Below are 19863 nucleotides of genomic sequence, written 5' to 3'. Positions count from 1 at the left end.
GATCATTCTCCTGAGATCTTGTGGAATCAATGGTTCTTAGTATCAATTCTTATTTATTTGCAGTTTCCATGCTAGTGATAAAGTTTTATATAACTTTTTCTATAAAACTTTATTACTAGCATGGAAACTGCAAAGAAACATTTATTTATTTTGTTGAAGTCTAGAAAACAGTGGCGTATTTAAATGTTTTGTTCTCTATGAATGATTTTGCCTGAGGAGGACAGTTACATACTGTCAAAAATATGTAATTGTAAATTATTTTTATATAATCCTGACAGTCAATTCTTATGATGGTGAAATTCTCAAAGTGCAACCACAACACTGCTCTTGTTTTCATTAAAAAAAAAAAAAAAGCTGTACAAGAAATGTGCATTCCAACAAGATGAAGGCATGATAGTTGATAAGAATGACATTCAACAGTTGTGGCTACTTTTATATCCTCCTGGGTAAGCAACTTGGCTGCAACATATATTTTTATGCAAAGAAAACTGCTTTTTCATTGCTTGCAGTATCAAATGTGCAATAGTGATGAGTTTTGAGACTAATCTTTTTTACAGAAATATCTTATCTTGAAATATCACCATACAAGATTTTGTCACATGTGATCTGCTAAATACTTTGAGACAATATTAAATAGGGATACTTTAATTACAATTGCTTGGTATTTGATATGCTATCAAAAATATATCAAGTGCTTTAGCTCTGTGTTTTGATCAAAGATATTGATTCATTCAACAGATCAATAAATTTTCTATGCTAATTTGATTTCTCGCTTTGAATAAACATATAGTTTTTATATTTGAAGTTTGTGTTTAAACTTGTTGTTTTTTAAATCATATTAAATTTATAAATATAAAATTTTTGCTTATGTTTTAAGGTACTGTTAGAATTTGGCATGCCAATACCTATCGTTTAGAAAGTACTTTAAATTATGGATTAGAGAGAGTTTGGACAATTGCTTGCTTGAAAGGTTCAAATAGTGTTGCTCTTGGTTATGATGAAGGAAGTATTATTGTGAAGGTAATTAATTCAATTTTAAAAAATTATATATTTTATAATATTTATTAAACAATAAATTATTATTTAAAATAATTTTTAGCTTGGTCGAGAAGAACCAGCTATGTCTATGGATAATTCTGGAAAAATAATTTGGGCCAAACATTCAGAATTACAACAAGCAAATCTTAAAGCAATGACAGATGCAGAAATTAAAGATGGAGAACGTTTACCATTGCAAGTTAAAGATATGGGCAGTTGTGAAATTTATCCTCAAACTATTTCTCATAATCCAAATGGAAGGTATAATAATAAAAATCATTTATTGTTAAATATTAATAACACATTTAATTACAGCATAAAAATATGTTTAAAATATAATCTATAACAATTTATTTTCCATTAATTTTATATTAGGTTTGTTGTTGTTTGTGGTGATGGTGAATATATAATTTATACTGCCATGGCATTAAGAAACAAAAGTTTTGGAACAGCTCAAGAATTTGTTTGGGCATTAGATTCTTCAGAATATGCAGTCAGAGAAAATAGTACATCTGTTAAAATTTTTAAGAACTTCAAAGAGAAGAAATCATTCAAACCAGAATTTGGTGCTGATGGTAAAAAATTTCATTGATTCCTAAACATTATAATCAAATACCCAAAAGAAAATGTTTTATTTGAAATGGTATATTTTAATGAATAGTTATTTTTGGTGGACATATGCTTGGAGTAAGATCTGTGAGTGGACTTGCTTTTTATGATTGGGAATATCTTGATCTTATTAGACGTATTGAAATACAACCAAAGCATGTAAGTTTTTAGTATAAAATTTAAGATTAAATTTTTAAATCTTAAATTATATAAATATTTTAAAGTAGTTAATAAAATCTTATTATGAAATAACATATTAAATATTTCATTAGGTATTCTGGTCTGAAAGTGGAGAATTGTTATGTATTGCAACAGATGAATGTTTTTATATTCTAAAATATAATCCTGAAGCTGTAACCAAAGCTCAAGAAACTAAAGAAGGAATGACAGAAGATGGTATTGAAGAATCATTTGATGTAAGAAACTATTTTATGAAGAAATTTAGAAAATTTCTATATTTGAGAAATTTCAATTAATGTTGATTTTCAGGTACTAGGTGAAGTTCAAGAATGTGTGAAAACAGGATTCTGGATTGGAGACTGTTTCATTTATACAAATAGTGTAAACAGATTAAATTATTATGTAGGAGGTGAAATTGTCACGGTTGCTCATCTTGATAGGTAACAAAATTCATATGTATTTATATAATGAAGAATTTCTAAGTGAAAATAATATATAATAATAACATAACTTTTCATATAACTTTTTGTATTAATAGGACTATGTATTTATTGGGATATATTCCAAAAGATAATAGACTTTATCTTGGTGATAAAGAATTAAATGTTGTTTCCTATTCCCTACTGTTGTCAGTCTTAGAATATCAAACAGCTGTAATGAGAGCAGATTTTGAAACAGCAGACAAAGTTTTACCAACAATTCCGAAAGAACAACGTACAAGAGTTGCACACTTTTTAGAGAAACAAGTAAGTACATAATTTATATTTATTTATTTGTAGTTTTATTAATTTTTTTTTGTATAGAAATATTTATATATTAAAGTTGAAAAACTTTTTAAGACATTTCATAATTTATCAGTAATTTGGAAAAAAATATATTTTTGTTCAGTTTTTGCTAATAAAGGTAAATGTACACAGGTTTCCAAAAATTTAAGAAACAAAGTAAAATTTGAAGCTATCTGGAAAAGTACAAGGGCAGTTTAACTTCTATCTGAAATTTCAGTTATGGTGATAGAACTATGTGTATTATAGTCCCAATTTATGCTTTTTCTCTAGATACTCTCCCTCTAAACACTGACACTTCTGTCATTGTTTTGGCAGTGATGGTATGCTTGCAGAATAGAAGTATTTTGACTGATATTGGAACCACTGTATGATGAGTACTCACATGCAGTAGAGTAGCTGTCTCCCAAGGCTTACTTTAAAGGGCCAAACATTCCTTCTGGCCATAGCATATTGTATTGGTGGATTCTTTTGTAATGCCACACATCACACAGTCCTATGGAGGGCTGGTGTTGCCTTTGGAGCTTGGCACCATGGAACAACTTTAGTTGGAGTTCCTTCACAGACATGTCATGATTTCATAGCTACTTAATTATGTTGCTACTTTCAGCCTTACTAAAGTTTAGACCATATAGAAAGGAATCAACTTTTTGTATTTTATTTTTGTTTGATTATTATTAATTCTGGATCATCTAACCCAGCAGTCCCCAACCTTTTTATCGCCGCGGACCGGTCAACGTTTGATATTTTACCGCGGCCCACTGAAGGGGGATGTTGATTGTTTATATTTTAGTTTGATTTAATTTATTAATTTTAATTTAATTGTATTTAAACATGCCTCAAAATAAAATATAGTTACACCAAAAATGAATATAATGTGATTTAACATTTTAACTCACTAGAACGTTAAATCAATGAGAACCCTGAGCTTGTTTCTTTGCAACAAAACGATTCCATCTGGGGGTAATAGGAGACAATGACACCCAAAGTATGTTTCTTATGTCCAGTTTATTCCGTTGTTCCGTCGGCCATTAAAAGTCGCACAAACCCGAGAGAAATACACCATAGTAAATAAAATGGAAATACCAGTAATTTAATGTTCCTTGGGCGGCCCGGTACCATTTGATCCACGGACCGGTACCGGTCCGCGGCCCGAAGGTTGGGGACCACTTATCTAACCTACAGTCTAGATCTATTACCATTTGATTAGAACAGGAGTTATGCAATCAGCTGCAAGCATCAGACAAAAGCTCCAGCTCTGGATGTTTCATGAAACACAAGAACACAATTTGACATCTCAGCATTGCCAGAATTGAAAGACAGATTTCTGATGTATGTATGAAGAGTACCTTGCTAGTAGGAAGTAGAAGTTTATAACTATACTAGATGAAGATTGGATCAACCTGTCAAATTGCAGCTAGATTTGGAGAGGAAACACACACCTTATTAAACACTAACACAATTTAATAGCCAAGATTGTTTTCAATCCAGTTTGATGGATCTGCTTTAGTTGCTTACAATGTATTCAAATGAAAAGAATGACCACATTTGAATACAAGGGCAATTCAAAATTTAAACACAAACATAAGCAAACTTATAACAGTTACTTGTTCAGTTATAAAATTTCAGAATCATAAAGGATGAAATAAAAGTAAAATACAAAAACTATATATTACAATAAAACCCTGCTTAATGCTGCCTTGTTTAACGCTGATTCAACATAACACAGTCTGCTTGATGCCTAAAAAATGCTCAAAATTTACACTGATTCAAATTAACTCAGTATTTCATTGATTCATATATAATACAATTATTCCCAAACATGAACCAATGAGCAAAAGGTGGCAGTTTGTTGTAGCACTGTACTTCCCTTAAATCTATGTTTGTTTGGTGCAATTTTGGAAAAAATATAACATCATGGATGCCATAAGAAATAGCAATTTGGCTTGGCAAGAATTAACTGATAAATGCATGAACAGAGTGTGGAAGAAGTTATGGCTGAAGGTATCCAAGAATTCTCATCGAGAAGAGCCTATCATTAGGCTCATCTTGATGAGAATTCTTGGATACCTTCCTAGCTTGTCTACATCTCCTGTATTGTTAGGTTGACAAAATTGTCAACTTAATTGATACAGAAGATGTAGATGATCAGGATATTGGAGAGTTCTGCATGTTTCTGGTAAGAGCCTTACCAATGATGACTTCAAGAACTGGCAGAACAAGGAATCCATGTAGAACTGGAAAATAGCGATTCTGAAAATGAAGAACCCAAAAAATTTCTCTATAGATTTCCTTAACCTATTTGATGTTGAAATTTTTATTTGTTGCCTGTGATGCCATGTTGAATTTTTGTTGATGTTAAGCCTAAAATTTTTTTTTTAAATAATAATCGTGTGTACTGTATCGTAAAAAATTATTTTTTTGTGTTTCACAAACAAAATAAATATATTGAATAATATAGAAACAAAAAAAATTATATTTTAAAAGTTTGTTTTAATATAAAAATTGTGACACATAGCGACATCTAATATCAAAAACGTTCCAATGTAAACACGAAAATATTCAGGATCGCCCACGCAGGTCAATGAAGTCAACACGAATATTTTCGGGAACAACATAGGACAGGTTAATAAAAGTTTGGTAATGATAACCGAAATTGTTGATCAAATTGTAGCGAATGATCTAGATTTTGATAGGAGGAAAAGCAAAATGGAGCGTTTTGGATGTGATCTTCTGCTATCGACATTTGCTTAAGGAGAGAAAAAAGAGACAAATGAAACTTCACGACTTTATTGCAAAAAAACAAGATTTTCAGAAAAGTCAGTACCTTTGTCACAAAAAATGAACTAATTAATATATTATTATACATTTCTGTGTGCATATGTTTATATGTTATTTAACATATATTATTAAACAAATTAATATAAAAATAACTTCGAAAATAAAAAAAAATTTACTTTAATTTTAATTGTCACGTTCTCCTATCCCTATTTATTCTATGTTAAAATGATCTCATTTAACGCTGTTTCGCTTAGCTCTTTGTTGTCTAGGAACAAACTATATAAAATTAAAAATAAACAAACATGCAATTAATGTGGGTTGAACTTTTAACCACCTGGAAATCTTTGTATGAACTGTAACCTTGAAAGTTCAATCCACATTAGTTGCATGTTTGTTTATTTTTAATTTTATAGTTTGTAAATAATACATAGTTTGCATATTTTACTTTTACTTCATCTCTTATGATTCTGAAATTTTGTAGTTGAACAAGTAACCAATATAAGTTCATTTATGATTTTGTTTAAATTTTGAATTGCCCTTGTATTCAAATGCATTTGTTCTTTTTGTTTGAATATGTTGTAAGCAACTAACCATCAAAGTGGATCGAATTCGCTCTTGAGTTTGATAAGGATGCTGTTTTTTTTATTTGGTCTTCTAATGGTTTGTTATTTATTGGTGAGTTTGACAATGATTGTTGCTGGGTACTTTCACAGAGGAAAGCTTCTATATGATGAGTAGCCAAGAACACCAAGGTGAATGTACAGTATTTCCAAGTACAACATTACAAAACCAATCTATCTCTGAGAATTGCCTATATTGTAAGGAAATGGTGGTGTAAACTTGGTCAACATGGTGTTGACCAAATTTACACCACATAGATAAAGCTTCAGGTCATACTGCAAAATCATCTCTCTTTATATTTATGAAAAGGTTTCACCTTGATATATTTTTATGACAACTGTGAAGTCTTCTGATGTCAGCTTGATGGACTTTTGTGACTTCAGGATGCTGAAAACAGCAATTGGAAAATGCCATATCACAATACTGGACAGTCTTTGGAAAGTCTGTATAGATGAATGGAACAAACTATTCCTCTCATATGTTCAGGTTGGTCTCCTTTAGTGGAAAGTGAGGTACTTTGCTATAGTTCAAGAGCAGAACAGCCACATAACTGAGTATAACATCAAGAGTATAACTGTTGATGGCATTATGGATTTACATAAAATGAGAGGATTGTAAATTTGTTCACATGGAAAGGAATTGCTCTTCTATATACTTATTTAACAAATAAAATTTGATGCATGGTCAACCATCAATCAATCAAAATTTATTAATGATGACATTAACAATAAGTTAATAAAGAGTGTGATCATTTCTTACGTAAATACAGGTCTCACTTTGATGTTTCAAGCTAAAAATTACATTATTCAGAGACTCTTGAATTGATGGCTATTTGTTTTGCTAATGCATTATTTCTGCAGGGTTTGAGGAGAAGGATTAAGACCTAATGCCTGTCAGCTTAGAACTTCTTGTGCATTTACTATAGGGTTGAGTTCAGGGAAATGAACTGGCCAATTCATACAGCTGCTCTTATTTTCCATAAGATATTGCTCGACAATTCTGGCTCTGCTACAACTGCTACCTCTGATGTAAAGAGCTTTGTCTAATATTTTAAATGTAATGTTCTATTCTTTTTTATTTTGTTTGATCCTGATGATAGTTAAATTGACTTAACTAAAGTACTTGAGTAAAAATTTAACTTATTAAACAACTTTCCAAGATATAAATAACATCTGTTTATCATCCTGCCATCATTTTTCCAGTTCTGGTACTGTAAAGATAGGTATTTTACTACTTTAGAATAAAATTGCTACCAGTCTCACATGCAAATAGCTTGATGTATGGTTCTACAATCTCATCCCTTTATTTTTGAGCATTTGCAGAACTTGTTGGAAGTGCACAAAGATTTATGCAGTCATCCATGTCAACCCATATTATGAAACTATTCCCACTTTATGAATGGCAATTCCAATTGAAATTTCTGGCCAGCTTCTCTGAGGTCATCTTGCAACATGCTAATACACTTGCCAATTTTTGCACTAAGGTCTTTGATCTTGGTGTTCAAATGATCTAGATATTCATGTTATTCACAACAGTGATGTTGATTGGAAGCAGCATAATCATGATAATTCCAAACAAGCACAGGTTATTGACTCTTTTTGCACTATTGACCCTTTGATATTTGCAAAAGCTGGTTGATAGCTGATTTGTTAAGGTACACCCATGAACACTTTAACAAACCAGCTGTCAGATGAGATTAACAAATGCTTTTCAGATGAGATCATTAGCCTTCATTGCATTGTAGTCACTTTTGAAAGATAGAACAACAGTATATGAATGTGTTCTTTTGAAAGTTTCATATTGTCAGATGTTGCTGATATATATATTTCTAATGAAATATGTGAGGAAGCATATACCTACATTGAACATTCAACATTTTTTCCCAGTTGTTTCTAGAAGGAAAATTGAAATGTCTAAATTTTACCTTTACAACCTGATATAAACAGTTTTCTCTAGTCATATAGTCATATGTCCAGTTTCCAGTTATTATATCAGACACTAAATGAGTATTACAGAAATTTCCCAAATATATTTAGTATAATGAAGAAAGCAATGCATCTTTTAACAGTAAATAAGGTTGGAGAAATACTGTTTTTGACCCAGTTAACAGGCATGAACAGATGTAAGAGGAATGTTTATGAGGAGGCAATCCTCTTACATCTATTCAGACATGAATAAATGTCAGAGGATTGTCTATATATACTTTTTCTTTATATTTAGAATGATTAAGTAAACAACTTATAATTTTAAGTAGAAGAAATACTAAAATTTAAGAACATTTTTAGAATATACAACACTTTAATTCCTTTTAAATGTATTGAATAACTTGTGTAAAAAAAATCTTAAATAAAGTCTTAAGATAAATTAGAAATATACCTTTTTAGAGACTAGTGTAAATTTATTACCAATACATTTTTTGAAAATATCAAACAAATATTACTATGATACCATAGTAATATTTCTGTTTACTATACAGAAATATTAAACATTAGAAAATTTAATTTTTTTTCTAATCTATTGAGTGACTTAAACTTTAGAATCATTTCTGAATAGTTTCTAGAATTTATCTAGCATGTAAAATGGAGGAACAAAAATTAAGGCAAAAAATATGCTTGATGTTTACAAAAGAATTGAATTAGTTTTGTTTGAAAAATTAAATTTCAAAACATTTGAATATTTTTATTTTATGTTAAAGACAGTCAAATCTATATTAAATGATAAACAAATTAATTTGTTCATAATAGAATTATTGGCCTTAAGGCCAAAGTGGTAAAGGATTAGATTTTTACTTTGAGAGATCCAGGATCAAATTTGGCAGAGAATCCCAGGATTTTTTCTTGGATTGTCCAGATAGGTTTGGCACCATCTCTCACCGTCTGGATGTCCCATTGTGACCTGGCAAAAACCTATGATAGGTCTAGGAAAAAAATCCTTGGTTCCTTCAGGACAAAAAGAGGAAAAAATAATAAAATTTCATATTTTGATAAATTTAACAAGATTAGGTAGTTGATGCAGAAGCTTTCCAAAAAGTTAAATTATATTTAATGAACTGATAATCAAAAATTGTATAATAAGAAAACTAACTACATTAAAAAAGCTCAAATTATCAATGAAAGTTTTACACTAAATTCAACACCAATAACAATTGGATGTTAGCATAAAATATAAGAACTGATCATTACAATAATTTAGTAAATTGATATCAGTATTATCAAGAGAGAAATGTCACAGCAATATGTTCTTAAATTTATTAAGAATAAGTCCAATTTCTAATTGTAAAAGCTGATTATTTCAAACCTCTGAGCAATAAAACCATTATTAACAAGAAAATTATGATAATTGTTTTTATTTTTTTTAATGGATACATTGTTTTATGAAAACTATTTTATTTTTCCAAAATTTGAATTTACTACATAATCGTTAGTTGTTAAATATTTATAAGTAAACTTTTTAAAACTGAAAAATAAAAATAAATCTAAAAAGTGAGAAATGAAGTATTTCTAAATATCCAATTTATACTTATTTATTATTATTATTATAAAATTTAAAACTTTCATATATAGTTTAATTTATAATAAAATGTTTTGCATTTTATTATAAATTATGTATGTATGTACAGTACATATGAATAAATATTTTTATATATTTCTTATTTCATATTTACATCACAATTAATTTAAGTTGAAATTTAGAATTTTAATTTTTGTTAAGAATTTCTAAAATAAATTCTGACTACATTTTAATTATGCATAGTAACAATAACAGGATCTAACTAAAGATGTGCTTGATTTAAATAAACTGTTTATCTATATTTCATACATCTTTAATTTTGTAAATAAATATAAAATTTTCTGTCAGTTAAGTAGACTGATAGATAGTGACAAATAATGAAAAATTAAGGATTCTGTTACTATGACTTTAAAATAAAAATGCTAACTTCAAGAACAAAAATTTATGGTGCATTGCCTGATGAAGCTGTTTAAAAGAACTTTGTTAAAAGACAATTTAGAAACTTCTGTTTTAAATTAGCCACTGTGTTGTTGGTGCAGCAAAGTTTGGAATCAATGAGAACAACATTTAAAATTAATTTTACATTCTTTGTCAGAAAAGTTTCAGGAGAAAGCCCATAAAAAATAGAAAATTGCAATTACCAAGTAATGATCCTAGCTCCTGGCAAAGTAGTCCCCTCAGCTATCTATACACAAATTGTCAATGTTTCTGGAGGTATTGGAAACAAGAAGAGAAAGCTTCAAGTGTGATGCTTGTTAGCTTATTTGTTACAGTTCATTGGATGTCTGCGATATCTTGATGAAATGTCCCTTTTAGTTGCAACCCTTTGTCAGAAAAGTGTAATTTTTCTTGTTTCCACAAGTGAAAAAGGAACAGACATTTTGTCAAGATATCACAGATCTCCAATGGACAGTGACAAATGAGCTAACAAGCATCACACTTGAAGCTTTCTCTGCTTGCTTCCAAGACCTCCAAAAATATTGGCAATTGTGTATAGATAGCTGAGGGGACTACTTTGCCAGGAGTTAGGATCATTACTTGGTAATTGCAATTTTCTATTTTCTGCTATTTGTCCTGGAATTTTTCTGACAAAGGGTGTAGAAATGTGTGTCATTGGTTGCCTCTGACAATATAATATAATTTCTATAACATCAGCAAAATTTTGTGTCATTTTTTAGTAAATATTTTGATTTATATTGAAAAAAATAGCATTTACAAATAGCAAAGCAAAAATTGTTTAAAAGATTCTCAAGCAACTTAACTGATGCAGCTTTATTCTGCAATACATTCTGTATTCTATATTAAGCAATATTTTTACCTGTTCTAAGGCCATTTTCAATTTACAAAGAAATTACACAAAAACAAGAAAATATTTTCTTACTACATTAGCATAAAGTACTTATATGAACAATAACAGTCATTATTTGAAAGAAACAGAGATTGAACTTATTTAACTAGTGGACTAGTGTGATTTTAAGAAACATTAATTATTATTATTATTATAAAATAATGTGGGTATATTTGTTCATACACTGTACATTAAGTTACTATACTCTGTATCAAACTATTAAGTTTATGAAATTTATATTTACTATAATTATATTAACTTTATTAAACTGTTGTAAATTTCCTTATCTGCCAAAATGTATACTTTGGATGGTGAGCAATTTTTACATTTATTTGAAACTTCTCAGTAAAATGTTTACTTGGATTTTGATTATTTCTCTTTATTTGGTAACTGTTGCAACTATACTGTGCATTCAACTTTAATGAATTCACATGGGTTGATTGAACATATAATTATACTTTGATTGCAGTACATTTCACTTAATAAAAATACAAATATTGAAGTATTAAGTTTAGTGCCTTGTTTGTTGTTTTTTCATTATACTGTATATTATTTATGGTTGTCTTTTACTTTCTAATGCAGGTCAATTTTTTAATTTTTTTTCAATATTTCTGAATTTACATAAGCTAATATTTTTTTAAAGAAACATTTATGTTATTTTATATTCTGTAGATTTTTAGTATGCTCTTGTAGGTTTTACTTTTTATCTTTTGGTCAAAGAGTATCATTGTATTTGATGCTCTTGGTATTTCATTAAATACTAACAAAACAACCTTATAAATCCAAATTTTTTATCTCAAAGCCAATGTTGGTAACACAAGAAATAAGAGTACTTTTAACTTTAAAAAATTTTTTTTAATGAAATAAAGCAAAATTAAGATTCTTAATTTATAATAAATTGATAGAGAATATTTATATATACAGTAGAATTCACTTCTGTAATCACTTCAGGATTCATTTATAGTGATAATATTTAAGCAGAGTAAGTAAATAAAACTACAGTGAGCATAAATTCTAGTTTTATTCATTCTGACATTAAAAAATATGTTAAACAAGTAATAATTGTGACATTGTCACAATGCCAAGCTGCAATTTTTAATCATATTTTTAATTTATTTAATTTAAAATATATGCTCTTCACCTTAAATTAGTACTGTAGAGTCTTGCCCCTGTACATCTTACTTTTCCTTTAACAATAGAGTTTTGCCAGTCATCTGACACTTTTCAGAGAAAAGTTTTTGAATTGAAATAACATGACTTTTGGTTTGCAATGGAAGTTTGTATATAGTTAATTGGGGTCTCCTGCCCCTAAGGTTTTCATACCAGGTCTCGTCTTTTATCTATATAACTCCATTCTCAAGAATAAAGAAAGACAGATGGGCGACAGTGAAAATTTATAGGTCTACATTTTTTCAAATTGCAGCCCAACAATCAAGAAATTTAATGAAAATTTATTAGTTATAATTTTTATTGTTAATTAATGGTAATTCATATAATGTAAAATTGAAGTAAGAAATGCCAGAAACTCTACTGTTATTCATAGTAATGAACAAATAATGACTAAAGTGATAATGTTTAAAGCACTGGTTAAGACTGAATAATGATAACCAATAATAGAATGATTTTGCATTTTCAGTTACATGTTGATAAGCATGTGAAAAGACAGGTTATAAAGAATCTGGCTGTTCACTTGATATTTGAAATTATTAGGTTGATTGTATTTATTATATGTACCAGTGATTGAAAATTGTATGAACACTCCTATAGCAGTGTTCATGCAATTTTGCACATTCTCAATGATATCAACAATGTTGATAAGTTCTTTAGTTATATCACTCATAGAGAAGTCTGTACACCTCTCTACTTCAAGGTTGATTTTCAGCCTTCAGAGAATGCCTTGAACTGTCAAAATGTTATAGATTGTAGAATAGTTTCTTTGCTTTATGCCTGTTTCAGTACATCATAAACTTCCACATCTATTTATAAAGCAGAAGCAAAATTTCAGCACTGCAGATACTCCATTTTGTTGTAGACTGACAGTAGATGACATTTTCTCTGCATGCTATAGTGACCAACAAAACATCATATTTTCATGCAAATTTTGGACGTATGCATGATAGCTATTCTTTACAGTGATATACAGTAGCAATATCTTTCGTATAACATTTATTCAATGTTGTTTTAAATGATATGTTACCAGAATTAAAGGTTAAATCATATGTTGGATATACAGTAGATCAGGAATTTGTTAACGATACATTATCAACTGGAAAAATCAGTCTCAATATGTTTCAACTCATTTTTGTAATTTAAGAAGGAAAAAAAAAGACTAGCAGAAAAATTGTTTTTAATTGTTTTACATTTGAAAAATATTTCAAATTGTTTTAACAACATTTTTCAAAAGAGAAATATTTTGAAATAGTCTCTTTGTAAAATTATGTATTTTTTAACTTTTAACAGATAAAATAATTTAGGAAAAGAAGTTGTTCATGAAACTTGAAACTATAAGGTAGTAGTATGGTGTATATATATATATTTCATATATTTTTAATAAATAGTTAAGTAGTAGATGAACTTCAGTTTGACTTTGCAGTTTTCCATTATATTCTATTATTAGATATATAGAGTGGTTCATTTTATCCTTAGGATTTTATTCTTCCAATTTGTGAAAATGGAGTCAGCTTTATTTAATTAAATGTGATTCCTTATTTTTTATTGCATGTTATGATTCTGCATAAAAAGACAGACAAGCTTTTATTTGGACAAATTTTTTTCAGAAAGGTGCACTTATCAGAAGTTAGCAGCATTTGAACTTTTACACAGCCACCATAAACATGCACTGTATGTATGCATGTCTATGGATATCTGTGAAGTTCGGGGGGAGAAAAGGAAGAAAACTCATTAGAAAACTATTATTATTTAGTGGAATTATTTTTCTTCTTCAAATAATGAATTGATACAAAAATATGTGCTACAGTGTGTTAAAGCAATCAAGTTTGTGATATCTTGGTTGATTTTTCAAAATTTATCCTCATGTTCAAAAGTTGCCTTAAATTTCTCAAGACATTTTTTATGTTAATTGAACTTTTAGCATATGCTTAATTATCATGAGTCCCCTTGCCTCTCACATTTTTCTCCTGTTAGAACATTGTTCAAAAACATCTTTATTTCTTTGAATGCATATGTCAATTTCTCTGTTGGAAATGTCTTACGTCATTAGTAAAATGTTCTCATGTAATGGTTGTACAAGCTATTTGAATTTTCCTGATCATTTCTTCTCTACTTGTTTCCTGTGCATAGACAGTTCCTGATTCTTGGTTTCTGTTCATAGACAGCATTATTTAAATATTCCCACAAATAAAAATCAGGTAAAGTGACTATATAGGCCTGGTAACTTTTTAATGAACCTCACAAATATCCACAGACACATTTGCATATCGTCATGGCCATGCAAAAGTTCAAATGCTCACAGCTTCTGATAAATGCATCTTTTGGAAAAACTGTTTCATATAAAAGTTTCTTTTCTGTAAGATTGTAAATAATATAGAATAAAAAATATGTATGATAAATAGGTAGAAGAAAAAATGGGGTCCATTTAATAAAATCTTGTAGCCCCTTTGAAGTTTTCATTTAACAAATTTTTTATAGAATGCATATTTTTTAAGTTATTCGAATGGATTGATTAAAATGACCCACTCTCTATTCTGCAATGATTATGAAATTTTTGACACCTTTGCTATTCCATTGGCAATAATTGCTTGGACATTGAATTAATAATATATTGACTGTTGTTTTTACAGCTGTGCAAGTATGTTTATGTACTATATCAGTTTATTATATTTAAAATACATTATACAGCTTAATGATTGGTATCTTTGTTAACATTCAAATTGAAACATATTTATTGAAATTTTGGATTGATGCTACTATTTTCTTTTGTGAAATTGTTTATTTTCTTATTTTTCATATTTATTCTTTCTCTGATTTCTTTTTTAGATGATTCTTTTTGATTTTGAATTGCATAATGCATTTTATATTATATTTCTCTAAAATACAATATATTACAAAATATGTTTGAAAACTGGTACTGTTGAAAATTATCTAAAGAACAATTAAATAAAAAACTATCTAAAGAAATATAAGAATTTTGAAAAGTATATGTGTTTATTATTGTTAGCAGTATAAGTCTTTCAATATTCTCTTTAAATTTTGTTTATAGTATAAATTTTATTATATAACTCAATTTATAAAAAAATTTAAATTGTTTTCTGTCTCTTATATCAGTTTACTTTATACATGAAAATAAATATATCATTCTTACAGCAGTATATTTAAAATATAGTGAAATTATTGTTACTACTGCAGTATAGTTGACTAAACTATTTTCAGAATTCATGGAAGCATTTTTTCATTTTTTTATTAGGGTTTTAAGGCTCAGGCATTAGCTGTTAGCACTGATCCTGAACATCGTTTTGAATTGGCATTACAGCTTGGTGATTTGAAGATTGCTTATCAGTTAGCTCAAGAAGCTCTGGTAATTATTAAATAAAATATGAATTATAAAATTAAATGTTTTGTTATATAATAAAATTTAATGAAATTTTTTAGAGTGAACAAAAATGGAAACAATTAGCAGAGTTGGCAATGTCTCGATGCGAGTTCCATTTAGCGCAGGAATGTCTTCATCATGCACAAGATTTTGGGGGTCTTCTTCTTCTAGCAACATCATCTGGCAGTGCTTCAACAGTTGCTAAATTAGCAGAAAGTGCAGAGAAAATGGGGAAAAATAATGTTGCTTTTCTATCTTATTTTCTTCTGGGCGAGTAAGTTTAAGGAATAATATTAAAATACAAAACATGTTTGATATAACATTTTTTAGTAATTTTAAATAAATAGAAATGATAAATTAATTATATTTTTATCAGAAAAGAAAAGGCTTTAGAAGTTTTAATTCAGACTGGGCGTCTTCCAGAAGCCGCTTTCTTTGCTCGTGCTTACCTTCCGAGTCAAGTTTCAAAGTAAAATATATTAATTTCTTGATTAAGATTATATAAAATATTATTTATTGTGAAATAGTTTAATAAATATTTTATTTATTTTTGAATATTTGATTTTTGTTTTTTAAGTATTGTAAAGTTATGGAAAGAAAGTTTGAAAAAAGTAAATGAAAAAGCATCTCAGGCTCTTGCTGATCCTGAAGAATACAAAAATTTATTTCCTGGTCTTCAAGATGCAATAATTGCTGAAGAGTTCTTAAAACAGCAAAATCAATTTCATCCTGCTTCTGATTATTTGAAAATTCTTGTAAGTGTAATATATCTAAATCTTAATTTGGTAATGTATCTAAAATTTTATTATTCTGCATAAAAAGAAATATGCATTTACTATTCTAGCATATGATGAAAACTCTTAATCATCATTATTCTTCCATATGTCTGAATTTCAAAATTTTTACATGAAATTTTAATTAAAATGCAATATAAAATATATGATAAATTTAGTCATATATGTGCAAGTGCTGAATTTATTTTAAAGCTAATAATATGAATTATAATTTAGTACTTATGAAGGTGAGTCAAAAAGTAAGTTGCAATTCTCAAGTACTTTCTATTGATAAACAATATTTAGATTAAATTTGGTAGCAACATTGGTAATACTTCAGGCTACAAGATGTATCAGATTTGTCAATGTGGCTGCAGTGATTAATCCGTTTTCAGCCGTGAAAGATGTCACATCATTTGGATATAGCTTCCAAATTGGAAGTTGTGTATAAACTCTTTTCTTATGGGGAAAAAAGAGTAACCACTGAAATTCACTGACAGTTGAGGGGAGTGTATGATGAGAAATCTTTTGCACGACAATTCCACACCTCATTCAGCAGGCATCATGCAGGCCCTACTGGAAGAATTCAAATTGACTGTATGAGAACATCCTACTTACAGTCCAGACCTTGCACCTTGTGAGTTTCATGAGTTCAGCAGTCTCATAAAAAAGGATCTTTTGAATCACTGATACAAATCTGATGAAGACATATCACAAATGCAATGTGAGAATGGTTATTGTATGTTGGACAGGAATACTTCCAAGGAGAGGATAAGAAAACTCTGACACACTATAATAAATGTTTAAATAAACTTTGTGATTATATCAAAAAGTTTGTTTATTTTTTAAAATAAATAAACTTTTTGATATAATCATTAAAAAAAAGTAGCACTTGGATTATACATTCACACAAATAAAACTTTTTGATCCTTATGTTTCATACTTTTATTTTTGGTATGAGTGCAACTTACACTTCTTGACTCACTCTCATATGAAGAGATTGCTAATTATGACTATGAAGTATTTTTTTTAAACTAGATTAGTTTTTAAAGTTTATAATTGGGCCTCCAGTTGGTAAACTTATTTTGTTAATATTTATATAATTTATCAATATGATAACAAAATAACATGGTAAAACAAGAGAAGAGAATAAAATATGAATATTCTTTTATAGTTTCAGAAATTAAATAATACATTAGAATTTTTACAAAGGATTACAGATTTAATAGCATTAAAACATTTTCTAAATTTGATTCAACTTAATTTAGTTAAAAATCTATTTGTATTTTGTTTATACTCTAAAAATATTTTTGTAACAATTTCAAGCTAATTCTTTAAATATTTAATCATTAAAATATATATGTATTATTATTCATATTGGAAAAGATTTCTGAAATATTTGTAAAAACACAGCTTAGAAGTTTGTTGTTTTATATTGTATTTGTTCTATTATATTGAAATTGGTTTATAGTTTAGTTTTTCTTACAAAGGTAAGGCATTTTGAATAGTTTTAAACATAATATTGAAAAAATAAATATAATAAAATAAAATTTCATTATTCACTTTGATATAAATATTAATTTACTTTAAATATAAATATACTAAGCTTATTTAATAATGTCAATTATAATTGAATTATTTATTATATACAAAATTAATTAGATTACTATAATGTTTGTAAATTATTAATGAAACTTAAAAGTATGATATTTAATGATTCATTTATTATGAATCATAAAAACAAATTCTTTATGTTGAAATTTTTCTATAAAATTTCTTAGATTTTCTAAAATAAAAATTTAAACAGATGCTGCTGTTTTATCTTTTACATAATTATATTGTTTCAGAATTGATTAAATATCAGGCTCTAATTTCTTTGAGAATATAATATAATTATATATATATACAGTCGACCCCCCTATAAGATCATTGATTTTTTTGTTTTATCTGAATTACATGTTGTACGAGTCACTTAGATTTTACAAATATGTGAGCCGTTCACAGCCCGGCACACGTATTTGTAAAATCTAAGTGACTCGTACAACATGTAATTCAGATAAAACGGAAAAATCAATGATCTTATAGGGGGGTCGACTGTATATATATATAATATGATCATTTAATATAATATTTAGTGAGCTTTAATGTTTACAAATAGTAATTTACAATATATATTCAATAGAAAATATTTATCACACTTTAAAATACAATATATTTATAATTTTAACTATTAAGTGTAATTTTATTAAATTATAGATACAAATGAATTTATATTTGTACTGTACGTATTTTACCCTGTGTTTAGATGTTTTATTTAAACCAGATTATAATATACAAATAGATGTATGTTGAGATGAAATTTAAAATTCTATCAGTTAATAGTTTAACACTTTCTTTACTGGGGTAAGCTCTTATGAATGTTTGTGCATACTGGGTTTTTTCATTATTTTCAAAAAATTATAGAAAAAAACAATGGTATTTGTCTTGATATTTTGGGATTTATTTCTTTATACTTTTCTTAACATGAAACAATTAACAGAATAATAATTAAAAGAAAAAAATGTTTAAAAAAATTAGAATAAAACATCAATTTTTTAAAAATCAGGGCTGCGTAGTCAGTAAATACTTGACTCCAACTCCTGGTAATTTTAGTAGGCTGACTCTGACTCCGGCAAAATTAAAAATTAAGTCATTTTATAGGGGACAGAGGCACTCATAGGGGGGTACCCTACTCTGAACTCTGAAAAGAGCCCTGGGCATTTACCCACATACTTTTATAGTTAGTATTTTTAATATTTAACTTACTTTAATATTTATTTGTACAAAAAAATTAATTTTTAATATTTAATAAAAGAAGAAAGGGGAATGATAAAATTCAACATCTACATATCTTTATTCTACAACATTTGCACTTCAATTTTACCCTTCCAGAAATGTTGGTCCACCTAAAAAGTGTGCAAACTAGCTACTTCAGCTCCTTGTTCAGAAAAGAAAAATATATACTCTGATCAATTAGTCTCACTCACTCAGAAAAATAGAGTATTTATTTAGAGCAGGGATAATAAAGAATGATTCAAAAATATTCAAATTCAATTAAGTCAGAACAATTTAACTACTAAACACAAATACTACAAAGAAAGCTATATATTTAATAAATTAAATTATTGCATTTTGTATTTAAAATAAATGTATTATAACAAAATACAAAAACATTTTAAGAAATTATTAAATATAAAATAAATTTTCTTTCATTTAAATAAAAAACTAAATTAAATTTGAAATTCCAGAGTCAGAGTCAACACATTTTCTTAACTCCAACTCCTCTGGCCAGAAATTCCTCCCAACTCTGACTCCACAGCCCTGTTTTAAATTTAAAAATGTCTAATACAGAATTTTAAGCTCAGTCAAATTAAATACTACACTTCTATGTGTAGTATTTAATTTGACTGAGCTTAAAATTGGATGCCTTTTCTTCAGCTTCAGTTTTATATCTATGTATTTCTGACATGGGATTAAATATAATACTTCATCGACTGATAACTTTTTGTACTCAGCCATTTTACAAAACATCAAAATATTAAAGAAAGAAATATTAAAGCAAGTCACTTAGCAGCAGAAATGATAATTTTTTCTTTAAACATACTTCCAATATTAATTATAAACAAGTCTAAA

At 27.9% G+C, this 19863-nt stretch overlaps 1 protein-coding gene across 1 annotated transcript in view; it reads left to right on the top strand.

Moving 5' to 3' along the window:
* Positions 1-19863, top strand: part of LOC111625608 (coatomer subunit beta'-like) — a 40396-nt gene that overhangs the window by 19202 nt on the left and 1331 nt on the right. Inside the window, exons 7-17 of the mRNA XM_023368811.1 lie at positions 878-1020; positions 1100-1299; positions 1414-1613; positions 1700-1806; positions 1920-2063; positions 2137-2267; positions 2366-2573; positions 15293-15403; positions 15478-15692; positions 15795-15887; positions 15996-16173. Of these exons, the coding sequence (XP_023224579.1) occupies positions 878-1020; positions 1100-1299; positions 1414-1613; positions 1700-1806; positions 1920-2063; positions 2137-2267; positions 2366-2573; positions 15293-15403; positions 15478-15692; positions 15795-15887; positions 15996-16173 (1730 nt within the window). The remainder of the gene's footprint in view (positions 1-877; positions 1021-1099; positions 1300-1413; positions 1614-1699; positions 1807-1919; positions 2064-2136; positions 2268-2365; positions 2574-15292; positions 15404-15477; positions 15693-15794; positions 15888-15995; positions 16174-19863) is intronic.

The sequence above is a fragment of the Centruroides sculpturatus genome, unplaced genomic scaffold (assembly GCF_000671375.1).
Source record: "Centruroides sculpturatus isolate CEXI.00-Female unplaced genomic scaffold, Cexi_2.0 scaffold385, whole genome shotgun sequence".
NCBI classification, from domain to species: domain Eukaryota; kingdom Metazoa; phylum Arthropoda; class Arachnida; order Scorpiones; family Buthidae; genus Centruroides; species Centruroides sculpturatus.
This window is presented reverse-complemented; position numbering and strand designations above follow the sequence as displayed.